At 46.9% G+C, this 17,019-nt stretch overlaps 1 protein-coding gene across 1 annotated transcript in view; it reads right to left on the bottom strand.

Moving 5' to 3' along the window:
- Positions 1-17,019, bottom strand: part of LOC126140405 (serine-rich adhesin for platelets) — a 517,162-nt gene that overhangs the window by 36,943 nt on the left and 463,200 nt on the right. The window contains exons 6-8 of the mRNA XM_049915236.1: positions 15,149-15,462; positions 7,651-7,801; positions 789-1,167 (exon numbers count right to left, since the gene is read on the bottom strand). Coding sequence (XP_049771193.1) covers positions 789-1,167; positions 7,651-7,801; positions 15,149-15,462 — 844 coding nt within the window. The remainder of the gene's footprint in view (positions 1-788; positions 1,168-7,650; positions 7,802-15,148; positions 15,463-17,019) is intronic.

Raw genomic sequence — 17,019 nt, 5'->3', positions numbered from 1 at the left:
GCTATGATGTAGTGTCAACTAGGCCACAGTGTAATGGGAAACATCTTGTAAACAGCCACACTGTCCACAACAAAGTGTTTCTGATTGATGGCATAAAGAGTCCCTATTAATGTTATAGGTAAGTCATGAGAAACTCCATAGCATTTCTAAGTATTTTAATATGAGCCTTTTTTTAATCATGTAGCATTAAAAAGTAAGGTACTAAAAATTCTTTTAAAATATGAGATATAGGACTTAAAGTTAAAAAAATAACACAGTGTAAAAGTTTTGCTCAATAAAAGTTGATTTATATTTGAAATAAAACTATTTTAATGCAAGCAGTAGGCATTTATCTATGAATTATATCTTTCATGGGGATTATGTTGAATTTTTATTCAAGGGTCCATCCATTCCAGTTATGTTCGTCAAAATATCGATGCCTGTTAAGGGTTAAAAGGAAATTAAAAGAATTTCTGAATGTCAACTCCTTCTACACATTAGATGAATTTTTGGATATAGTAAGTGGGTAATTTCGCCAACCCCTACAAAAAAAAAAATAATAATAAAAAAAATAAAAAAATTGTCATGTAATATTTTGTGTAATGTAATATCTTGTATTGACACTTTTTATTAACCTGACACGTTCCACATCATTACGAAGTGTCGTATTCATGATCTATGGAACAAGTACTAATCTAATCTAATCTCGCCGCTCGGAGCGCTAGCGTCCCTCCGGCTGTCAAACGGTAACAACTTTTACAGCAGTGCCCCGACTGTTCTGTTAGACTGCGACACAATTACGGGCTCACCTTGCCGAAGAGCTCGTACTCGGAGTCGGCGGTGAGCGTGCGGTTGGGCGAGCCGCCGGTGGAGAGCGCGCAGGTGGAGTGCAGCGCCTGCTGCGGCAGCAGCGTCCCGGTGGGCCCCAGCGCGACGCCGGGCGGCGCCAGGGGCGGGCAGCCGGCCGCGGCCGCAGCCACCGCCACCGGGTCCTCCTCGCGCAGCGGCTTCAGCCCGCTGTCCAGGTGGAACGACGTGTAGTAGCCCTCCGTGTCGCACGAGTACACCGAGCTCGAGTCCTGGTCGGCGATGCTCGCCGCCAGGTCGGGCGTCAGCGTGCCCGACGAGCTGGCCGACGTGTTGAGCGCGTGGCCCGCGCCCGTCGCCGACGACACCGTCGTCGTCGACCTGCTCCGAGAGAAGTCATACTGTACGAGTGTGGGAGGGGTAAGGGGAGCGGGGGGCAGCGCATGCGCCTTCAAACGAAGCACTTAGATGTAAAATAATCCTGAGTACCGGATCACTTCCAAACCTTCGGGCCGGCCGCTGTGGCCGAGCGGATCTAGGCGCTACAGACTGGAACCGCGCGACCGCTACGGTCGCAGGTTCGAATCCTGCCTCGGGCATGGATGTGTGAGATCCTTCTTGGGCTTATATTTCAGCAAGATAATGCCCGTGCGCACACGGCAACAGTTGCTACTGCTTGTGTACGTGCCTGCCAAACCGCACTTTGGGCAGCAAGGTCGCTGGATCTCTCCCCAACGGAGAATGTTCGGGGCGTTATGGGCGGGGCCCTTCAACTAGATCGGGATTTTGATGGTCTAACACGCCAATTGGACAGAGGACATCGAACAACTCCATCAATCAATGCCCAGCCGAATAACTGCTTATATAAGAGCCAGAGGTGGACCATCGCGTTATTTACTTGCTCAGTTTATGAAATTTTTCCTCTTGAATAAATCATCCTGTTTTTTGGAAATTGTATTCGTTTGTTTTTCTGTGCAAGTACATCACATGTACCGATTTCCGACCCATTCGGATAATTTCTGTGTGTTTTGGGTCGTTCTTCTCGTCTTAGAGAGTATATTACTAGATTCCTCACTTGACACTGGTTCAGCCATACACGATACTCCGCTTTATCAACGTGTTGCACCATTTTGCTTTGTCTCCTGCAACGGCATGTCACGGTACTTTAGCGCGGGAATTTTAATACGAACCTGAAATACAGACAAGTATCTGGTCACAAACAAAACAAACTACGTACAGGGTGTTTCAAAAATGACCGGTATATTTGAAACGGTAATAAAAACTAAACGAGCAGCGATAGAAATACACCGTTTGTTGCAATATGCTTGGGACAACAGTACATTTTCAGGCAGACAAACTTTCGAAATTACAGTAGTTACAATTTTCAACAACAGATGGCGCTGCGGTCTGGGAAACTCTATAGTACGATATTTTCCACATATCCACCATGTGTAGCAATAATATGGCGTAGTCTATGAATGAAATTACCCGAAACCTTTGACAACGTGTCTGGCGGAATGGCTTCACATGCAGATGAGATGTACTGCTTCAGCTGTTCAATTGTTTCTGGATTCTGGCGGTACACCTGGTCTTTCAAGTGTCCCCACAGAAAGAAGTCACAGGGGTTCATGTCTGGCGAATAGGGAGGCCAATCCACGCCGCCTCCTGTATGTTTCGGATAGCCCAAAGCAATCACACGATCATCGAAATATTCATTCAGGAAATTAAAGACGTCGGCCGTGCGATGTGGCCGGGCACCATCTTGCATAAACCACGAGGTGTTCGCAGTGTCGTCTAAGGCAGTTTGTACCGCCACAAATTCACGAAGAATGTCCAGATAGCGTGATGCAGTAATCGTTTCGGATCTGAAAAATGGGCCAATGATTCCTTTGGAAGAAATGGCGGCCCAGACCAGTACTTTTTGATGATGCAGGGACGATGGGACTGCAACATGGGGCTTTTCGGTTCCCCATATGCGCCAGTTCTGTTTATTGACGAAGCCGTCCAGGTAAAAATAAGCTTCGTCAGTAAACCAAATGCTGCCCACATGCATATCGCCGTCATCAATCCTGTGCACTATATCGTTAGCGAATGTCTCTCGTGCAGCAATGGTAGCGGCGCTGAGGGATTGCCGCGTTTGAATTTTGTATGGATAGAGGTGTAAACTCTGGCGCATGAGACGATACGTGGACGTTGGCGTCATTTGGACCGCAGCTGCAACACGGCGAACGGAAACCCGAGGCCGCTGTTGGATCACCTGCTGCGGCCGCCCTACCTTTCCAGCACGTTCATCCGTCAAGTTCCCAGTCCGTTGAAATTTTTCAAACAGATCCTTTATTGTATCGCTTTTCGGTCCTTTGGTTACATTAAACCTCTGTTGAAAACTTCGTCTTGTTGCAACAACACTGTGTTCTAGGCGGTGGAATTCCAACACCAGAAAAATCCTCTGTTCTAAGGAATAAACCTTGTTGTCCACAGCACACTTGCACGTTGTGAACAGCACACGCTTACAGCAGAAAGACGACGTACAGAATGGCGCACCCACAGACTGCGTTGTCTTCTATATCTTTCACATCACTTGCAGCGCCATCTGTTGTTGAAAATTGTAACTACTGTAATTTCGAAAGTTTGTCCGCCTGAAAATGTACTGTTGTCCCAAGCATATTGCAACAAACGGTGTATTTCTATCGCTGCTCGTTTAGTTTTTATTGCCGTTTCAAATATACCGGTCATTTTTGAAACACCCTGTAGCTTTATTGTATATCTACATACACGGGTTGGACAAAAATGTGGAAACACCAAATATACAAAATGTTCAAATGTGTGTGAACTCCTAAGATACTAAACTGCTAAGGTCATCGGTCCCTAGACTTACGACCGAAGGAGGTCTCGAACCTCCGGCGGGAGGGACCTCGTAATCTGTGACAAGGAGCCTCTAACCAAGCGGAACCAAAAATACAAAACATTACCATGCATAATACGGTTAGGAAATCAGCTGGCTTTCAGGACGGCTTCCAGCTCCAGCCCGAAAGGATAAATACAGGTCCTGTATTGTTTTCAAGAGAATCTTCCTGCAAAATAGCGGCAAGTTCAGGTAACGGTGATCGAGGTAAATAGCTATCACTCAACCTTCTGCCCAAAATAGACCACAGAGGCTAATAATTTTCAGGTCTGGTGACTGTGCTGGCCAGAGGAGATGCGAAATCCATCCTGGTGCTCACAAAACCAGTCGTGGACGATGCGAGCTCTGTGAAGAGGAAGCCTGTCGTCTTGGGTACAGCATAACCATTTCTTAACAAATATTGTACCATGGGATGGACCAGATCAGCCAAATTGTCACGGAATCGTTGGCAGTAATGAGACTTTGCAGAGTAGCCGTGAGTTCCATGGAATACCACGATACGCCTGATCAAACTGTCACTCTTGGGAGGTGAACTCGACCAGAATTTGGAAATAGTGTGAAACAAGATTCATCCGACCAAATCATGTTCTTCCATTGCTCCGAAGTCCAGGTTTTATGGTTCTACACCACAGTTTCCTCTTACGGGCATTTGCATTACTGACGGGCGGTTTTGGAATGCCAGCTCGCCCTGCATCTGGAGCTCCCTTCCTATTGTTTTGGTGCTGACAGGGTTCGTGGGTGCGACATTCAATTCTACAGTGACTTTTGCTGCTGTTGTCCCCTTATTTTTCGTCACAATCGTCTTCAGTGACCGTCTGTCACGATAATTCAACACACACTTTCGTTTGCGTTTTGACTTAGCGGATAATAGAAAATTGTTAAGGCTTTCGTGGCCACTTGCTGACGAACTGCCTATTGACTTCTGTCTCGCGTTCTTCTGCCGATGATTTCACTGACGTTTCGCCAGCACGAGTGGCTCTCATTGTCAAAGCTTCACCCTCCGTTTCTGGTGGTGAACTGGAGCCGAGCTCGCGGCCGCAGACTACACTCCTGGAAATTGAAATAAGAACACCGTGAATTCATTGTCCCAGGAAGGGGAAACTTTATTGACACATTCCTGGGGTCAGATACATCACATGATCACACTGACAGAACCACAGGCACATAGACACAGGCAACAGAGCATGCACAATGTCGGCACTAGTACAGTGTATATCCACCTTTCGCAGCAATGCAGGCTGCTATTCTCCCATGGAGACGATCGTAGAGATGCTGGATGTAGTCCTGTGGAACGGCTTGCCATGCCATTTCCACCTGGTGCCTCAGTTGCACCAGCGTTCGTGCTGGACGTGCAGACCGCGTGAGACGACGCTTCATCCAGTCCCAAACATGCTCAATGGGGGACAGATCCGGAGATCTTGCTGGCCAGGGTAGTTGACTTACACCTTCTAGAGCACGTTGGGTGGCACGGGATACATGCGGACGTGCATTGTCCTGTTGGAACAGCAAGTTCCCTTGCCGGTCTAGGAATGGTAGAACGATGGGTTCGATGACGGTTTGGATGTACCGTGCACTATTCAGTGTCCCCTCGACGATCACCAGTGGTGTACGGCCAGTGTAGGAGATCGCTCCCCACACCATGATGCCGGGTGTTGGCCCTGTGTGCCTCGGTCGTATGCAGTCCTGATTGTGGCGCTCACCTGCACGGCGCCAAACACGCATACGACCATCATTGGCACCAAGGCAGAAGCGACTCTCATCGCTGAAGACGACACGTCTCCATTCGTCCCTCCATTCACGCCTGTCGCGACACCACTGGAGGCGGGCTGCACGATGTTGGGGCGTGAGCGGAAGACGGCCTAACGGTGTGCGGGACCGTAGCCCAGCTTCATGGAGACGGTTGCGAATGGTCCTCGCCGATACCCCAGGAGCAACAGTGTCCCTAATTTGCTGGGAAGTGGCGGTGCGGTCCCCTACGGCACTGCGTAGGATCCTACGGTCTTGGCGTGCATCCGTGCGTCGCTGCGGTCCGGTCCCAGGTCGACGGGCACGTGCACCTTCCGCCGACCACTGGCGACAACATCGATGTACTGTGGAGACCTCACGCCCCACGTGTTGAGCAATTCGGCGGTACGTCCACCCGGCCTCCCGCATGCCCACTATACGCCCTCGCTCAAAGTCCGTCAACTGCACATACGGTTCACGTCCACGCTGTCGCGGCATGCTACCAGTGTTAAAGACTGCGATGGAGCTCCGTATGCCACGGCAAACTGGCTGACACTGACGGCGGCGGTGCACAAATGCTGCGCAGCTAGCGCCATTCGACGGCCAACACCGCGGTTCCTGGTGTGTCCGCTGTGCCGTGCGTGTGATCATTGCTTGTACAGCCCTCTCGCAGTGTCCGGAGCAAGTATGGTGGGTCTGACACACCGGTGTCAATGTGTTCTTTTTTCCATTTCCAGGAGTGTATATGTATCTGGCGCGCCAACGTCCGAGGGCTTCTCCGCGGTCATTTCCGGTGCGGTTCTCCTCTTGCTACCTGCGACGGTTGTTCGCTGCAGTACGGGAAGCTAAGATCCGTCTACAGCAACGCTTTCCTCTTTCTTGTTGAAGCTATTCGCGTGTTTTTGTATTTCTATAGCTTCTCTGAACAGCTTCACTACAGCTAGAGCTTCCGTGTCGGCGAATTTTATTCCGTGGTCGGTCTCATTCAGAGCGTGCTCTGCCACGGCCGATTTCTCCACCTGCCCCAACCTGCAATGTCGCTTATGTTCTGTGCTCCTGATGTTGATTGATCGACCAGTCATTCCGACATAAACTTTTCCGCATGTGCATGGCATGCGGTATGTTCCCGGCATTGCAAGTGGGTCTCTTTTCTCCTTTGCCGATCTAAGACACTCTTTAATCTTTCTTGTGGGTTTGAAAATCGTCTTTACGCCGTATTTGTGCAATATACGGCCTATTCTGTCCGTCACTCTGTGAATGTATGGCAGAAAGGCTGTAACCGACATTTCTTTTTCTGATTTCTTACTTCGCCGACGGCTGGTCCCGGCGGATGTTCGAGTGCTCCCTCGGGTATGGGTGTGTGTGTTTGTCCTTAGGATAATTTAGGTTAAGTAGTGTGTAAGCTTAGGAACTGATGGCCTTCGCAGTTAAGTCCCATAAGATTTCACACACATTTGAACATTTTTTTTTTTTTTTTTACTTCGCCGAGTGTTTGGCTCTGTTATACTTGTAATATAATTTGTGGAGTATCCATTGCTCCTCAGAACACTTTCCAGGTGTTGTATTTCGCGTTTGAGGTGCTGCGGCTCACATATTCGTCCTGCTCGCGTTACGGGCGTATTAATCATGCCTCTTTTCTGGCTCGGGTGGTGGTTTGATAGTTTGTGATGGTATCGGTCCGTGTGTGTCGATTTTCGATATCCCTTGTGACCAGCACATCTAGAAATTCAAGTTTTTTTGTCCTTTTCTACTTCCATGGCAAATATCATGTTGGCACGGAGGCTGTTCAAATGTCTTAGGAAGTCACCGAGCTGTTATTCACCATGGCTCCACACAACGAAAATATCATCGACGTACCTGTACCACGCGTTAGGTTTACAAGTCTTCCAGTCCAGTGCCTGCGCTTCGAAATGTTTCACGAAGAAGTTGGCCAAGACATGCATGAAAGAGCTTTGTGATGTCTTGCGGAAAAATGGAACCGATGTGTCACCACGAACTATTTCACGAGGAATGGTAATTTCTACGAATAGCTGGAAGGCGTGCATTTTCCTGGTACTGTTTGAGTTACTTTTTAATTGTGACCTTGAAGCAACCCTCTACAACGCTTACAGTTGATAAAATTTATAACTGGGACATTCTTTTATGGACACCCCGTTTTAACAGCTGCTGCGGGTGATGGTCTTGTGCTACAAACTTGAGGGCCAGTGTGAAACGTAGGAGCCGGGCGAAGGGCTTACCTGGGCTGGTGGCTGGTGCTGGTGCTGGAGCCCAGGGAGGCGCGGCCGCTCTCCGAGCTGGCGGACCAGTTGCCCGACGAGGAGTGCAGCGGCGGCGCCTGGTCGCGCTTCTCTCGCAGCTTCACCGCCACGCTCAGCGGGCCCGAGGACGCTGCAACACCACGCGAGACCGTGCGTCAGCCGCCGCAGCAGAAGGGCGACAGCGAGCAGTGGTAGCTGGCGCGCGCAAAGTCCACGGGAAAGTTGGTTTGCACACAGGAAGACTATAACTAGCGTCCGAGAATTATGCGCAGGTGGGCGTCTCCTCATAAGGGCAGAAAGAAGAGTTGAACGGAAAATGTTCGTCCTCCGTCGTTGAGACAAATGTAATATCTGCCAGTTATACACGGGATGGGACTCGAGATAAGGATAGCATACGAGGTTTGTCCGGAAAATACGTATAAAAGTTGAATAATAACTTTACTTTACAATTATTCAGGTATTACAAAATGGTCTCCTTCAAAGTACTCGCCCCGAGACGCGATACACTTCTGCCAACGCCGTTTCCACTGTTGATAACATTGCCGAAATTCTTCAGCTGTGATGTTGTTCAGTTGCCATGTCGTTTCCGCCTTCCACATCTCCCAAGTGCCGCCCCTGAAGCACCATTTTGCATTGCGGGAACATGAAGAAGTCACACGGGGCTACATCGGGTGAATAAGGCGGGTGGTCTGTCACGGTGATTGAGCTTCGGGCCAAAAACTCGCGCACAGCGAGCGACGTGTGAGCGAGCGCATTGTCGTGATGAAGGATCCACTTACCTCCTTTCACCAACTCCGGTCGAACTTGGGCCACACGAGCTCTGAGACGTGTCAGAACTTCAACGTAAAAATTTCCGCTCACTCTCTGGCCGGGAGGGACAAATTCCTTCTGAACAATGGCCCTAGAATCAAAGAAAACAATCAACATTGTCTTCTCATTGGACCTCGATTTTCGCGACTTTTTTGTTCTCGGTTCTCCTGCTAGTTTCCATTCCTTGCTTTGAGATTTGAGCTCCACATCGAATTCGTAAAACCAGGACTCGTCTCCAGTGATGACTCGGTTGAGAAAGTCTCCTCGTTCCTCTGCTTCCAACCAATCCTCACAGCACTTAACCCTCTTTGCTTTCTGTTCTGGCGTCAAGAGCTTCGGTACGATTTTCGCACACAATTTCTTCATTTCAAGTTTTCGTGAACGATTGTTTTTGGGATTGACAGCTCGTCAGCAATCATTCTGACTGTCAGTCTACGGTCTTTAAGAACACAAGACCGAATTCGCTCAACATTTGCATCGGAACTCGATGTCGACGGGCGTCCAGGGCCATTGTCATCGTTCACTTCTTCTCGGCCATCCCGGAACCTTTTTAACCACTTGTTCACGGTTGGTTCCTTCAGATAATTGTCTCCGTAAAACTGTTTCAAACACTCAAAAATCTCACGGCCATTCTTGCCTAGCTTTGCAAGAAACTTGATGTTGACGCGCTGTTCCTCAATCACAGAGAGCTCCATGCCGACGGCAGGTGAAAAAGGGTAACTGTCAACAAGCCGCCGCACACTCCCACCTTCACGCAGAGTGCTCTGACTCGAACTGAGTGTTGATGGGATTGATTACAGCAGTAGTCCCACCTGGCGGTGGCTGCAACTTGTAACATAAAGACATTATTCAACTGTTATACGTATTTTTCGGACTAACCTCGTACTTGAGTAAAGTACACGGGAAAATTTATTTGCACACATGAAGACTATAACTAATACCCGAGAATGATGCGCAGGTGGGCATCTCCCCATAAGTGCAGAAAGAAGAGTTGTTCCGGATGGAAAGAGTTCGTCCTCCGTCGTTGAGACAAATGTAATATCTGGCAGTTATACACAAGGTGTGACTCGAGATAAGGATAGCATACTTGACTGATTGACTAGTTTAAATCAGTCCTATACTCATGAGATGAGCGTCGGGGGCAGACGTGCGGATCTCGCATTGCTGTCCTGGACAAGGCCCCAGTGGAGGCGGTTTGCCACTGTCTTCCTCCGGCCTGTTATGGCGTGTTTATCTGTGTCGTGTGGTTGACTGAAGATTGCCTGTACAGTTGAGTGTTGTGACTGTGTTCTTCTACATCTACACCTACATACATACTCCGCAATCCACCATACGGTGCGTGGCGGAGGGTACCTCCTACCACAATTAGCATCTTCTCTCCCTGTTCCACTCCCAAACAGAACGAGGGAAAAATGACTTCCTATATGCCTCTGTACGAGCCCTAATCTCTCTTATCTTATCTTTGTGGTCTTTCCGCGACATATAAGTTGGCGGCAGTAAAATTGTACTGCAGTCAGCCTCAAATGCTGGTTCTCTAAATTTCCTCAGTAGCGATTCACGAAAAGAACGCCTCCTTTCCTCTAGAGACTCCCACCTGAGTTCCTGAAGCATTTCCGTAACACTCGCGTGATGATCAAACCTACCAGTAACAAATCTAGCAGCCCGCCTCTGAATTGCTTCTATGTCCTCCCTCAATCCGGCCTGATAGGGATCCCAAACGATCGAGGAGTACTCGAGAATACGTCGTATTAGTGTTTTATAAGCGGTCTCCTTTACAGATGAACCACACCTTCCCAAAATTCTACCAATGAACCGAAGACAAGTATCCGCCTTCCCCACAACTGGCATTACATGCTTGTCCCACTTCATATCGCTCTGCAATGTTACGCCCAAATATTTAATCGACGTGACTGTGTCAAGCGCTACACTACTAATGGAGCATTCAAACATTGCGGGATTCTTTCTTCCTATTCATCTGCATTAATTTTCATTTATCTATATTTAGACTTAGCTGCCATTCTTTACACCAATTACAAATCGTGTCCAAGTCATCTTGTATCCTCCTACAGTCACTCAACGACGACACCTTCCCGCACACCACAGCATCATCAGCAAACAACCGTACATTGCTTTCCACCATATCCAAACGATCATGTATGTAGATAGAAAACAACAGCGGACCTACCACACTTCCCTGGGGCACTCCAGACGATACCCTCACCTCCGATGAACACTCACCATTGAGGACAAAGTACTGGGTTCTATTACTTAAGAAGTCTTCGAGCCACTCACATATTTGGGAATCAATCCCATATGCTCGTACCTTAGTTAGGAGTCTGCAGTGGGGCACCGAGTCAAACGCTTTCCGCAACTCAAGGAATATGGCATCCGTCTGATACCCTTCATCCATGGTTCGCAAGGTATCATGTGAAAAAAGGGCGAGTTGCGTTTGGCAGGAGCGATGCTTTCCTATCACCCCTTCTTAGGGGTGAAGGGAAAGGATAGGGTGAAACGTCGTGCCAGAACATACCCTACGTCTTTCGAATAGCATCAAGGGCACGCCGAATACTCATCCGACATCAACATCAACCCTGTCGCATGCCTTCACACCATGAGACATTTCAGATATGTTTGGAGCCAAGGAGATTGTCGCAGATTCTGGTGATCAGGAAGTGTATGCCATCGCCTCTCCTTACCTTGACGGCTGAACACTATAGATGAAAATTTCTTCGTCAGGATTCGAACACATTATCCCTGAGTTGACCGACATTGCACGGGCGTGCATTAGCAATCCCGGTTATGGAGACAGACAGTTGATTGACTAGAAATGCTTTAATGCAAGGCACTGGTAAGGTCACCGTCACCATCAATCACCTACATCCACGGCTGCATTAAGACGTCCTCTAGACATCTGCACGTATTATAGTCGTCAGCTATCGATATCCATACTGTTTCTCAAAATTTCCCTGTGTCATCTGAAAAGTAAATCTTTCTTCAAACCGAAGATTGGTTTTCACGTCGCAGTGTTTTTACTCATACGGTCCTATTGCAAGTGGCATATCCTTATATTTTCTTGGTCTCTGGAACTGATTTACTCCATCAGTTGCAGGGGGGGGGGGGACCTACAATGTAACGTGCACCCCCAACTACGGCATAAACTCGCATTTTTCGCATTAAAAATAATGTTCAGAAATTAAAAACGTGATAGGTCACAGAACATATCCTTGGATCGATTGTGGATCGAACCCTAACCCTTTGAATTTGAAGTCTGGCGCTTATCAGCTGAGCTATCCAGCCACATACATTAGCCACTTTCATTTCGCTCTTTTCTTATCTCTTTGAGTCCAGTAAAGCACTCCCTTCGCCCACTGACCATCTATTTCCTCGGGTACAAGTACTTGATCACTTTTCATTACAGTCGTAGATACGCCTACAATTTAGTCTGCTACCTGATCCATTAGTCATTTTCCGTCTCCGCCACTAATTCTCAGCAAGCATCACTCCACTTCTCACTCAGCTACTCAGGTATTCAATGGTTTTCTCGTTAAAAGTCCTAGTCTCCCTGTCATACCTCAAAACTTTTAATACGCAATGACGGAACTTCAGACTCATTGGTAGCCTCAATTTGAAAATACTACTTAGTTTCACTAAAAGCACTGCAGACCATGTTTACCCTTCTGATTGTTTCCTGTCTCGTCCGCCCATTCATCGCCGGCTGTTCTAAATGAAAATTTATTAAAAACACCCAATGGTTCTATGACTTGAGTGTCAGTTGAAACTGTTTTCTTTTCAATACGTTGGTGCAGCTCAATGGGTGTCAAACAACAATTCCAAAGCTGCCGAGTTTACTCGCGAATCAGTCCTACGATTTTTTTGTGACAGGTATCTGTCTATCACTCCTTCCACTTCTTGCAGATATTTGTAAATGTCAAGTTACATCATGTTTCGGAATCCACGTTAAACTATTTTAAGTCCCCCTATAAATGGCTGGTTAAATTAGTTGAAAGGTCCGAGGAAGGCAACGGCATACCAACTCCAATAGAACAATGCCTAGTAGAGCAGTATGACATTCAAAACAACCTGTGGACTGAAAGACATCTTACCTTTTGTTGACATTATACATTACGTTTGTTACCATTATAAATGATTTTCAGGACTACTTTCAAACTTAACTCTGTTAGCTTCTTCTATTAGTCGTTGAAATTTGTCTACACTTGAGCTACATGTCACAAACGATTATTGTTCAGGAATTTTCCAGTAACTATTAAGAGTGTTCCAGTTTAGGGACCTGAACTCCTTCGCTAGGGCTGCTGATAATTTTTGGTGATGTGAAATCACCTTGCGTGAGACCTCTTCAATTGAATTTCCCGCCGTCCTGTAAAATCCAACGGCAGCCGTAAGTGAGGTAAAATAGTATACATCATGGAGAATCAGAGTTGTACAAGTCACAACCATCCACGAATGCGTTACTTTAGGTTTGTTAAGTAGCTCCTCCACGGGATTATCGCAATGTCGGTGTTGTTGCAGATTACTTTCTGCTACTCATCCTTGTTCGGCCATCTTCTTGCACTGCTGACAATAAATGTTAACCTCAGCTGTCCTTTATGTAATAACAGTCCATCTACAATAGAGAGTTTGAGATTCAAATTGTTACGCTGATGAGTTACGCGCTACGCTGCTGATGAAGGAGACGGGAATAGTCAATGTGCAGCATATATAGTCCGATTAATTCCACGCTGCATGCTCCCGCCAGCGTTACATCAGTGGGAGCTGTAGTGGCATTGGAGGCTACAATTATGTTGCTACTTCCGCTGCACAAAGCTTTGTCCCTGCCAGATGTCAGTGAACCATTGTTGGATATTCGTGTAACATTTAGTCTGCGTGCTTTATGATGTCCGATTAAAATAGTGAGAAGATGGTCATTGGGACGGCACTAAGAAAAATTGGTCAATATTCAAGGATATGACAGGAACGCTTATTTGAAGCGAAAAACTTCATATGGACCTATGCCTTATTCCGAATGGTTTCCGAGACAGAACGCATTAATGCACGTTTGTTTTTGGGCTAGTGGCGCGCACGTGTGTCGTACCCATCAAACCTCTTTATTCTAGCGCGACCTACCTCGTTGCTTTCAAACTATTTGCTCTGGATGTCTTTCTGCTACAGGAATGGACCCAAAATTGAACCCTGTGGGACCACCTTAGTGGTTTCTCCCTAGCCACTAACATTTTCTACCTTTTCAACATTCTTTGAATTATTCAGCACAACTTTTTGATTTGTTAGGTATGATCGAAACCAGTTGCGTGTAAACCTATCAGTTCCATAAATAACAATGTACATTAAATGTGTTGCATCTCGGAAACCATTTCGAATAGCGCATATGCCCGTACGAAGTGTTTTGCTTGAAACAATCTTTCCTATCATATCCATGAATATTTACTAATCCTCCTGGGACATCCTGTGAACATCTACAACACAAGTGAATTTCAAAAATTTAACGTGATTTTTGTAGGGAACTGAGATTTTGAACTTCACGTGTTAACTACTGAGAACATTGCAATAAAGCGCCATCTTACGAAGTTTATACATATCAAACGCAAAGTGACACGCAACTTTGGAAAGGTCTGTTGCTGAATGAAGTATTTCGGTGGACAACAAAAAGAATTTGCCTGTAGTAAGTCCATCTTTATACAGGATGGTTGAGGAACTTCGGCTGTTCAGTTTAAAATGTCACATCAAAAACATCTTCAACCGTCTATATTACAATTTTATATTATTTATGGAACCAGTTTCAGATAATCACTACGCCATCTTCAGACCGCCTGAATAACGTGTGGGAAGAATCCAGCGCCATGTGCAACTGAAATAGCGGCCAGCATTCAGCTACTGCTAACTGTAGACTTCTTTTTTTCAACCACGCGATCCCTTCATTCATCAATATCAGACTCTTAGTAACTGGTAAGCGTAGACTTGGTAGAAGTCTACGAGTGCCCTGTTTCAATTGCACATGCCGTTGGATTCTTCCTACAGGTCTGTGAGGGAGCCAGAAGACGGCGTACTGAAACGCTGGAACTGATCGCATAAATAATATAAAACTGGAAATGTAGACGGCTTGATTTGACATTTCGTTTGCAGAAGAATTTAATTCAGTGCGTTTAGTAGCTTCTGAGTTGGATGCTATTTCTCAGACGGAAAATTTCACCCGCTTCAAAAACCTTGATACAACTTTGGCCCTAATTAAACGTAAGTGCAGATTTTCGGCTTACTTAGAGACACTATACAGATGTATACCATACTTGAATTTTAGTTTTTTTTAGGTGGGTTTTGTGGGAGACAGAGACATTAAAGCTGTTCCGTATCGATGTTGCGAACGGAGCACTGTGGCGGCTGCCTGCAGACGGTACTCGTTGGACGACAAACGTCAGATGTCAACTAATTTAAATGAGACTTCAGAGAAATGAGTATAGAAGAAGGCGGGTGAGTGTGACGTACACAATAGGAAGAATGAGTGTAACGCACGACTAATCAGCCTCACCTGCAGCCTCTGCCACTCGCGTACACTTCGGGGTGACAGATGAACATCTAGCGTTGATTTTCAAGTTCGTACGCGTAGTTAATTACAGATTTACCTATGTTTCGAGGGTGTGACTGTACAGTCTTGACATACCGGCGATAGGCAGATGGGAACCGACGCTTTCGTAGACGTTGACGGCGTGGTCGGTGTGGGGCTGCGATCCGGACGGTTGCGTCGGCATCGGCGGCGGTGCAGGAGCGGCGGGGGCGGCGTCTGGGGTCGGCCCGGGGGCGGCAGCGGGTGTCGGGGTGGGGGTGGAGTCTCGGCGCGTCAGCCGCAGCTTGGCCCTGCCCGCCCACTGCTTCAGGCTGCGCAGGTGCGACAGCTTCTTGCCGGTGCCGGAGCCCGAGTCGCCCTCGGGCGTCGACGACGCGGACGTGGACGGGCGCGGCGACAGCAGGTCCGAGCTGGCGGCAGGGCGCAGCGCCGCCCCCGCCGGCGCCGAGGCCGCCTCCGCCGCCTCGCGCTCCGCCTCCCTGCAACAACAAAAACGCTCCGCGTGACACTCGCGATAATTTCAAAAACATATACACATCAAGTTTATGATGGACTTAGAGTCTGAGTGTGCCTTGACGTTCTCGTACGTCGAAAAGCAAGCGGGCGTCTCAGCTGTAAGGTTACAGGGGACCCACGCTCACTGATCGATTTCTGCACGCTACCACCAACCAGCAACCATCGCAAACACGATCTGTTGCAAAGGACCTTTGTGCACCGAGCTGAAGCTGTTTCAGAGGCTGAAAACCTGCTGAAGGAACTGAGCTACTTGGGCAGAGTGTTTAAGGACAAACGACTATCCCATTCGCCAAATTTCGCAAGCCACTTTACCGAAGACACGTAAGAGAAGGCCCCATGGCAGGACAAGAAGAAATATTTTTTTTTTTCCTTTTTTTACCGTTCTGTGGCTCCTTAGGGGACTGCGCCTACTAATATTAACCGATTTCGACCAGATTTATGATTTACGTTATACGCAGAGCCTGACCAGAAATGAAAACGACAGAAGTGGGTACTCCAGATGGTCAAGCGTTCAAAAAAACACGTGTTGCTTGAGGTTTTCCCGACGGACTAGTTGTAAATATGGTTGTCGGGTGAGACGTCGGATGTCGTGAAAACTCCACAGTGTGTTGCGCCGACGAAATATTGTCGTGTTTTCACAACAACAACAACCGACGTCTCGTCTGAGAACCACGTTTACAAAAAATACAATTTCTAGCTGGGGTCGGGCGAGGTGTGAGCCATTTACCTTAGCTTAGCATACATAGGAAAGAGTGCAGAACGGTAATACGAAAGAGGAAATAGTGCCTACAGAGGAAAGAGTGCAGAACGGTAATACGAAAGAGGAAAGAGTGCCTACAGAGGAAAGAGTGCAGAACGGTAATACGAAAGAGGAAATAGTGCCTACAGAGGAAAGAGTGCAGAACGGTAATACGATGGTCGTGGGTATGAACCCCTACGCAGAAATTTTTGTTTCTTTACTATTTTCAGTTTTTACTTTACTTGCATTGCAAATAAATCGAAACAACGCCCGGTATATTGTATTTATTAAGACTTTCATAAAACGCAAAGGAAAATTTTGGACTGCAAATAAATTTCCAAGTTAGGATCCCCTTCAATATATGTATATTTGTATAGTGCAACCGTGCTATGTCTGTTTTTACCGTCAGGTGAAGAATTTTATTAAACAGCTTTGAAACTGCTCTGATCTTATCGAGAGGTGAAAACAAATAACATTCAGAGAAGACCATACCAAAACACATTTCATAGTACATCACCAGATATCCGTGCCAAGATTTGGCGAAATGATGCGTTACGCGTGGTTTTCTGCTTAATTTTTCGAAGAGAGATAACATTTTTTGAATGTAAACTGTTTTGTTTCTCTATAGAAATTTTGAGAAACATAGTAACTGTAAAAATGTTGCGCCTATAAAGTGTAATCAAAAATTAAAATTGTTGCTTCTCTTGTTTTT

Source organism: Schistocerca cancellata, chromosome 1, assembly GCF_023864275.1.
Source record: "Schistocerca cancellata isolate TAMUIC-IGC-003103 chromosome 1, iqSchCanc2.1, whole genome shotgun sequence".
NCBI lineage: Eukaryota > Metazoa > Arthropoda > Insecta > Orthoptera > Acrididae > Schistocerca > Schistocerca cancellata.
This window is presented reverse-complemented; position numbering and strand designations above follow the sequence as displayed.